Source organism: Entelurus aequoreus, linkage group LG25 (assembly GCF_033978785.1).
Source record: "Entelurus aequoreus isolate RoL-2023_Sb linkage group LG25, RoL_Eaeq_v1.1, whole genome shotgun sequence".
In the NCBI taxonomy this organism is placed as follows: domain Eukaryota; kingdom Metazoa; phylum Chordata; class Actinopteri; order Syngnathiformes; family Syngnathidae; genus Entelurus; species Entelurus aequoreus.
The window spans coordinates 42,257,926-42,267,925 of NC_084755.1; the positions used below are offsets into that span (position 1 = coordinate 42,257,926).

Sequence of the window (10,000 nt, forward strand, 5' to 3'; positions counted from 1 at the left end):
AGCTGCTCACTTTTATGTCACATGACAGCTGCTCACTTTTATGTCACATGACAGCTGCTCACTTTTATGTCACATGACAGCTGCTCACTTTTATGTCACATGACAGCTGCTCACTTTTATGTCACATGACAGCTGCTCACTTTTATGTCACATGACAGCTGCTCACTTTTATGTCACATGACAGCTGCTCACTTTTATGTCACATGACAGCTGCTCACTTTTATGTCACATGACAGCTGCTCACTTTTATGTCACACATGACAGCTGCTCACTTTTATGTCACATGACAGCTGCTCACTTTTATGTCACATGACAGCTGCTCACTTTTATGTCACATGACAGCTGCTCACTTTTATGTCACATGACAGCTGCTCACTTTTATGTCACATGACAGCTGCTCACTTTTATGTCACATGACAGCTGCTCACTTTTGTCACATGACAGCTGCTCACTTTTATGTCACATGACAGCTGCTCACTTTTATGTCACATGACAGCTGCTCACTTTTATGTCACATGACAGCTGCTCACTTTTATGTCACATGACAGCTGCTCACTTTTGTCACATGACAGCTCATCACTTTTGTCACACATGACAGCTGCTCACTTTTATGTCACATGACAGCTGCTCACTTTTATGTCACATGACAGCTGCTCACTTTTATGTCACATGACAGCTGCTCACTTTTATGTCACACATGACAGCTGCTCACTTTTATGTCACACATGACAGCTGCTCACTTTTATGTCACACATGACAGCTGCTCACTTTTATGTCACACATGACAGCTGCTCACTTTTATGTCACATGACAGCTGCTCACTTTTATGTCACATGACAGCTGCTCACTTTTATGCTCACTTTTACTGCTCACTTTTATGTCACATGACAGCTGCTCACTTTTATGTCACACATGACAGCTGCTCACTTTTATGTCACATGACAGCTGCTCACTTTTATGTCACATGACAGCTGCTCACTTTTATGTCACATGACAGCTGCTCACTTTTATGTCACATGACAGCTGCTCACTTTTATGTCACACATGACAGCTGCTCACTTTTATGTCACATGACAGCTGCTCACTTTTATGTCACATGACAGCTGCTCACTTTTATGTCACATGACAGCTGCTCACTTTTATGTCACATGACAGCTGCTCACTTTTATGTCACACATGACAGCTGCTCACTTTTATGTCACATGACAGCTGCTCACTTTTATGTCACATGACAGCTCATCACTTTTATGTCACACATGACAGCTGCTCACTTTTATGTCACATGACAGCTGCTCACTTTTATGTCACATGACAGCTGCTCACTTTTATGTCACATGACAGCTGCTCACTTTTATGTCACATGACAGCTGCTCACTTTTATGTCACATGACAGCTGCTCACTTTTATGTCACATGACAGCTGCTCACTTTTATGTCACATGACAGCTGCTCACTTTTATGTCACATGACAGCTGCTCACTTTTATGTCACATGACAGCTGCTCACTTTTATGTCACAGGACAGCTGCTCACTTTTATGTCACATGACAGCTGCTCACTTTTATGTCACATGACAGCTGCTCACTTTTATGTCACATGACAGCTGCTCACTTTTATGTCACACATGACAGCTGCTCACTTTTATGTCACATGACAGCTCATCACTTTTATGTCACTACTAAGCTGCACACACATGACAGCTCATCACTTTTATGTCACATGACAGCTGCTCACTTTTATGTCACATGACAGCTGCACACACATGACAGCTGCTCACTTTTATGTCAACTACAAACTTCTTGTCACTTTTGTGTCCTTCACAGTGTCAACTAGAAGAATCTTACAACTGCCAGATGGTGGACTTCTTCTTCTCCTGGATTGCAGGACTCTCCCGGGACGCCCTGAAGTTCATAATAATATGATGTTTAGTCATATAAACATGTATTTACTTCATAATAATATGATGTTTAGTCATATAAACATGTATTTACTTCATAATAATATGATGTTTAGTCATATAAACATGTATTTACTTCATAATAATATGATGTTTAGTCATATAAACATGTATTTACTTCATAATAATATGATGTTTAGTCATATAAACATGTATTTACTTCATAATAATATGATGTTTAGTCATATAAACATGTATTTACTTCATAATAATATGATGTTTAGTCATATAAACATGTATTTACTTCATAATAATATGATGTTTAGTCATATAAACATGTATTTACTTCATAATAATATGATGTTTAGTCATATAAACATGTATTTACTTCATAATAATATGATGTTTAGTTATATAAACATGTATTTACTTCATAATAATATGATGTTTAGTCATATAAACATGTATTTACTTCATAATAATATGATGTTTAGTCATATAAACATGTATTTACTTCATAATAATATGATGTTTAGTCATATAAACATGTATTTACTTCATAATAATATGATGTTTAGTCATATAAACATGTATTTACTTCATAATAATATGATGTTTAGTCATATAAACATGTATTTACTTCATAATAATATGATGTTTAGTCATATAAACATGTATTTACTTCATAATAATATGATGTTTAGTCATATAAACATGTATTTACTTCATAATAATATGATGTTTAGTCATATAAACATGTATTTACTTCATAATAATATGATGTTTAGTCATATAAACATGTATTTACTTCATAATAATATGATGTTTAGTCATATAAACATGTATTTACTTCATAATAATATGATGTTTAGTCATATAAACATGTATTTACTTCATAATAATATGATGTTTAGTCATATAATTGACTGTACAATGTAAATAATAATACACCCAGCAGGGGGCAACATTCAGTAAGTGAGTAGAAGAAGACCTAACAAAAACACAGTATTGCTCCTAAATGAGTTACAACATATAGTAATAGAATAGAATAGAATAGTCAAATAATCAATAAGTAAGTTGACAACATATAGTAATAGAATAGAATAGAATAGTCAAATAATCAATAAGTAAGTTGACAACATATACTAATAGAATAGAATAGAATAGTCAAATAATCAATAAGTAAGTTGACAACATATAGTAATAGAATAGAATAGAATAGTCAAATAATCAATAAGTAAGTTGACAACATATAGTAATAGAATAGAATAGAATAGTCAAATAATCAATAAGTAAGTTGACAACATATAGTAATAGAATAGAATAGAATAGTCAAATAATCAATAAGTAAGTTGACAACATATAGTAATAGAATAGAATAGAATAGTCAAATAATCAATAAGTAAGTTGACAACATATAGTAATAGAATAGAATAGAATAGTCAAATAATCAATAAGTAAGTTGACAACATATAGTAATAGAATAGAATAGTCAAATAATCAATAAGTAAGTTGACAGCATATAGTAATAGAATAGAATAGAATAGTCAAATAATGAATAAGTAAGTTGACAACATATAGTAATAGAATAGAATAGTCAAATAATCAATAAGTAAGTTGACAACATATAGTAATAGAATAGAATAGTCAAATAATCAATAAGTAAGTTGACAACATATAGTAATAGAATAGAATAGTCAAATAATCAATAAGTAAGTTGACAACATATAGTAATAGAATAGAATAGTCAAATAATCAATAAGTAAGTTGACAACATATAGTAATAGAATAGAATAGTCAAATAATCAATAAGTAAGTTGACAACATATAGTAATAGAATAGAATAGTCAAATAATCAATAAGTAAGTTGACAACATATAGTAATAGAATAGAATAGTCAAATAATCAATAAGTAAGTTGACAACATATAGTAATAGAATAGAATAGTGAAATAATCAATAAGTAAGTTGACAACATATAGTAATAGAATAGAATAGAATAGTCAAATAATCAATAAGTAGATAGAAGATAAGAGATTTATTTTCAACTAAAAGTCAACTTTCCTGCTTTATTGATCCAAAGTGCAGTCAGGCTGCTTTTGTGGTGACACAAGTGGGCGTGTCCTCTTGGCTCCGCCTACCTGATCATCTCCGTCCACCTGACCGCCTCCTGGAGCTCCATCAGCCTCTCCTTGTACTGGTTCCTCTCCATCAGCACCCTCGCCATCTCCACCCGAGTGAACCTCCGCCGCTGGCTCATGGTCATGTCGCCATCTTGGATGGGGGAGGACAACTGGGGAGGGGGAGGGGCAAAAGGTCAACACTGAACCAACTTCAAAAGGTCAACACTGAGCCAACTTCAAAAGGTCAACACTGAGCCAACTTCAAAAGGTCAACACTGAACCAACTTCAAAAGGTCAACACTGAGCCAACTTCAAAAGGTCAACACTGAACCAACTTCAAAAGGTCAACACTGAGCCAACTTCAAAAGGTCAACACTGAGCCAACTTCAAAAGGTCAACACTGAACCAACTTCAAAAGGTCAACACTGAACCAACTTCAAAAGGTCAACAGTGAACCAACTTCAAAAGGTCAACACTGAGCCAACTTCAAAAGGTCAACACTGAGCCAACTTCAAAAGGTCAACACTGAACCAACTTCAAAAGGTCAACACTGAGCCAACTTCAAAAGGTCAACACTGAACCAACTTCAAAAGGTCAACACTGAACCAACTTCAAAAGGTCAACACTGAGCCAACTTCAAAAGGTCAACACTGAACCAACTTCAAAAGGTCAACACTGAACCAACTTCAAAAGGTCAACAGTGAACCAACTTCAAATGGTCAACACTGAGCCAACTTCAAAAGGTCAACACTGAGCCAACTTCAAAAGGTCAACACTGAACCAACTTCAAAAGGTCAACACTGAGCCAACTTCAAAAGGTCAACACTGAGCCAACTTCAAAAGGTCAACACTGAACCAACTTCAAAAGGTCAACAGTGAACCAACTTCAAAAGGTCAACACTGAACCAACTTGAAAAGGTCAACAGTGAACCAACTTGAAAAGGTCAACAGTGACAACATTCATCCTCCACATTTGTAATATAAAGTAGTGTAAAGTTCTTACTTATATCTGTCAGTAAACTCACCATGAAAACACTAAAACATACTGGTGTAGTGAGTTGACATTATTCACCCAAGGAACTTTACTTATTAGAGAGTTTTGGTCATTTGGACATTGACTTGAAGACTATGCAACATTTAGACATGACATGTTCTGTAGACCACAAGCAAGTCTTGGACATTTACAATAATAGAACTCCTTTTATGCGCCTTATTATCTTCTGTATGAAAATAGACCTGACTAGACCCGCTCATCCGCAGTGTGCCCTATGGTCCCAAGTCCTTATAGTCAGTGTGCCCTATGGTCCCAAGTCCTTATAGTCCGTGTGCCCTATGGTCCCAAGTCCTTATAGTCCGTGTGCCCTATGGTCCCAAGTCCTTATAGTCCGTGTGCCCTATGGTCCCAAGTCCTTATAGTCCGTGTGCCCTATGGTCCCAAGTCCTTATAGTCCGTGTGCCCTATGGTCCCAAGTCCTTATAGTCCGTGTGCCCTATGGTCCCAAGTCCTTATAGTCCGTGTGCCCTATGGTACCAAGTCCTTATAGTCCGTGTGCCCTATGGTCCCAAGTCCTTATAGTCCGTGTGCCCTATGGTCCCAAGTCCTTATAGTCCGTGTGCCCTATGGTCCCAAGTCCTTATAGTCCGTGTGCCCTATGGTCCCAAGTCCTTATAGTCCGTGTGCCCTATGGTCCCAAGTCCTTATAGTCCGTGTGCCCTATGGTACCAAGTCCTTATAGTCCGTGTGCCCTATGGTCCCAAGTCCTTATAGTCCGTGTGCCCTATGGTCCCAAGTCCTTATAGTCCGTGTGCCCTATGGTCCCAAGTCCTTATAGTCCGTGGGCCCTATGGTCCCAAGTCCTTATAGTCCGTGTGCCCTATGGTCCCAAGTCCTTATAGTCCGTGTGCCCTATGGTCCCAAGTCCTTATAGTCCGTGTGCCCTATGGTCCCAAGTCCTTATAGTCCGTGTGCCCTATGGTCCCAAGTCCTTATAGTCCGTGTGCCCTATGGTCCCAAGTCCTTATAGTCCGTGTGCCCTATGGTCCCAAGTCCTTATAGTCCGTGTGCCCTAAAAATATGTTGCTTCAAAAAACATACTTGTATATTTTTGATATTAAATGAGATTTAAAAGTTGATCCAAATGTTGTTTCCTTCAACTTTGACTCATTTTCTGACTTTCTCTTGATAGACTCAGCAGGATCCATGAGTACAACATGACCTCCACCTTACTCCACCTGCTGTGCACTGATGTTGTATCCTCAGCAGGATCCATGAGTACAACAGGACCTCCACCTTACTCCACCTGCTGTGCACTGATGTTGTATCCTCAGCAGGATCCATGAGTACAACAGGACCTCCACCTTACTCCACCTGCTGTGCACTGATGTTGTATCCTCAGCAGGATTCATGAGTACAACATGACCTCCACCTTACTCCACCTGCTGTGCACTGATGTTGTATCCTCAGCAGGATTCATGAGTACAACATGACCTCCACCTTACTCCACCTGCTGTGCACTGATGTTGTATCCTCAGCAGGATTCATGAGTACAACATGACCTCCACCTTACTCCACCTGCTGTGCACTGATGTTGTATCCTCAGCAGGATCCATGAGTACAACATGACCTCCACCTTACTCCACCTGCTGTGCACTGATGTTGCATCCTCAGCAGGATCCATGAGTACAACATGACCTCCACCTTACTCCACCTGCTGTGCACTGATGTTGTATCCTCAGCAGGATCCATGAGTACAACATGACCTCCACCTTACTCCACCTGCTGTGCACTGATGTTGTATCCTCAGCAGGATCCATGAGTACAACAGGACCTCCACCTTACTCCACCTGCTGTGCACTGATGTTGTCGAGGTCACATGACAGTTTGCTTACATCATCACTTCCTTCGTCTTTGGACTCCCGAGATGCTCCTAGGGCTTCAGCTCTCAGCCTGCAGTCCAAGGAGAGGAAGAAGAAAGTTTGTTCTGCTCTTCATCAAACATCTTCCTTACTTTGTTCATCAAACATCTTCCCTACTTTGTTGGTATTGGAAAGGGTCAACAACTTTGATAAAGAAGGTGAGAAACACTATGTGTGTGGTCCAGTTCCAATGAAGCTCACATGCACCAGACTACCTCCTCAGTTCTTCCTCCAGCTCCTTGACTCTGGCGTCCATCTTGTTCTTGGACTGCCTGACGGCCTCCACTTCCTCCCGCAGCACCTCGTGCTCGCTAGACAGCTCATCCACTTTGGCAATCAGGTCGTTCTTCACGATGTTGAGAGCATTTCTGTGCGGACGACAAGAGTCACGTTACATCCACACATGTTACACATGTTGTCACGTTACATCCACACATGTTGTCACGTTACATCCACACATGTTACACATGTTGTCACGTTACATCCACACATGTTGTCACGTTACATCCACACATGTTGTCACGTTACATCCACACATGTTGTCACGTTACATCCACACATGTTACACATGTTGTCACGTTACATCCACACATGTTGTCACGTTACATCCACACATGTTACACATGTTGTCACGTTACATCCACACATGTTGTCACGTTACATCCACACATGTTGTCACGTTACATCCACACATGTTGTCACGTTACATCCACACATGTTGTCACGTTACATCCACACATGTTGTCACGTTACATCCACACATGTTGTCACGTTACATCCACACATGTTACACATGTTGTCACGTTACATCCACACATGTTGTCACGTTACATCCACACATGTTGTCACGTTACATCCACACATGTTGTCACGTTACATCCACACATGTTACACATGTTGTCACGTTACATCCACACATGTTGTCACGTTACATCCACACATGTTACACATGTTGTCACGTTACATCCACACATGTTGTCACGTTACATCCACACATGTTGTCACGTTACATCCACACATGTTGTCACGTTACATCCACACATGTTGTCACGTTACATCCACACATGTTGTCACGTTACATCCACACATGTTACACATGTTGTCACGTTACATCCACACATGTTGTCACGTTACATCCACACATGTTACACATGTTGTCACGTTACATCCACACATGTTACACATGTTGTCACGTTACATCCACACATGTTGTCACGTTACATCCACACATGTTACACATGTTGTCACGTTACATCCACACATGTTACACATGTTGTCACGTTACATCCACACATGTTACACATGTTGTCACGTTACATCCACACATGTTACACATGTTGTCACGTTACATCCACACATGTTACACATGTTGTCACGTTACATCCACACATGTTACACATGTTGTCACGTTACATCCACATATGCAGGACACATCATTTAAAGTGGACTGCCACATCATTTAAAGTGGACTGCCACATCATTTAACGTAGCCCAAAACATCATTTAAAGTAGCCTGCCACATCATTTAAAGTGGCCCGCCACATCATTTAACGTAGCCCGACACATCATTTAAAGTGGCCTGCCACATCATTTAAATTAGCCTGCCACATCATTTAAAGTGGCCTGCCACATCATTTAAAGTAGCCTGCCACATAATTTAAAGTGGCCTGCCACATCATTTAAAGTAGCCTGCCACATCATTTAAATTGGCCTGCCACATCATTTAAAGTAGCCCGCCACATCATTTAAAGTAGCCCGCCACATCATTTAAAGTAGCCCGCCATTTCATTTAAAGTAGCCCGCCACATCATTTAAAATAGCCCGCCACATCATTTAAGTTGGCCTGCCACATCGTTTAAATTGGCCTGCCACTTAATTTAAAGTGCCTGCCATATCATTTAAAGTGGCCTGCCACATCATTTAAAGTGGCCTGCCACATCATTTAAAGTGGACTGCCACATCATTTAAAGTGGCCTGCCACATCATTTAAAGTGGACTGCCACATCATTTAAAGTAGCCTGCCACATCATTTAAAGTGGCCTGCCACATCATTTAAAGTGGCCTGCCACATCATTTAAAGTGGCCTGCCACATCATTTAAAGTGGCCTGCCACATCATTTAAAGTGGACTGCCACATCATTTAACGTTGTTTGCCAAATCAATTAATGTGGTCCACCACATCATTTAGCGTGGACTGCCACATCATTTAAAGTGGACTGCCACATCATTAAAGTGGCCTGCCACATCATTTAACGTTGTTTGCCAAATCAATTAATGTGGTCCACCACATCATTTAGAGTGGACTGCCACATCATTTAAAGTGGACTGCCACATCATTTAAAGTAGCCCGCCACATCATTTAAAGTAGCCGCCACGTCATTTAAAATAGCCCGCCACATCATTTAAGTTGGCCTGCCACATAATTTAAAGGGGCCTGCCACATAATTTAAAGTGGCCTGCCACATCATTTAAAGTGGACTGCCACATCATTTAAAGTGGCCTGCCACATCATTTAAAGTGGACTGCCACATCATTTAAAGTGGACTGCCACATCATTTAACGTTGTTTGCCAAATCAATTAATGTGGTCCACCACGTCATTTAGAGTGGACTGCCACATCATTTAAAGTGGACTGCCACATCATTTAAAGTGGACTGCCACATCATTTAAAGTGGCCTGCCACATCATTTATAGTGGACTGCCACATAATTTAAAGTGGACTGCCACAATCATTTAAAGTGGCCTGCCACATCATTTAAAGTGGACTGCCACATCATTTAAAGTGGACTGCCACATCATTTAAAGTGGACTGCCACATCATTTAAAGTGGACTGCCACATCATTTAAAGTGGACTGCCACATCATTTAAAGTGGACTGCCACATCATTTAAAGTGGCCTGCCACATCATTTAAAATGGCCTGCCACATCATTTAAAGTGGACTGCCACATCATTTAAAGTGGCCTGCCACATCATTTAGAGTGGACTGCCACATCATTTAAAGTGGACTGCCACATCATTTAACGTTGTTTGCCAAATCAATTAATGTGGTCCACCACGTCATTTAG

General features: G+C 39.7%; 1 protein-coding gene across 1 annotated transcript in view; it reads right to left on the minus strand.

The window, feature by feature from the left end:
• mapk8ip3 (mitogen-activated protein kinase 8 interacting protein 3) overlaps positions 1–10,000 on the minus strand; it is a 132,039-nt gene that overhangs the window by 52,441 nt on the left and 69,598 nt on the right. The window contains exons 13-16 of the mRNA XM_062036661.1: positions 7,149–7,301; positions 6,907–6,964; positions 4,036–4,187; positions 1,843–1,899 (exon numbers count right to left, since the gene is read on the minus strand). Coding sequence (XP_061892645.1) covers positions 1,843–1,899; positions 4,036–4,187; positions 6,907–6,964; positions 7,149–7,301 — 420 coding nt within the window. The remainder of the gene's footprint in view (positions 1–1,842; positions 1,900–4,035; positions 4,188–6,906; positions 6,965–7,148; positions 7,302–10,000) is intronic.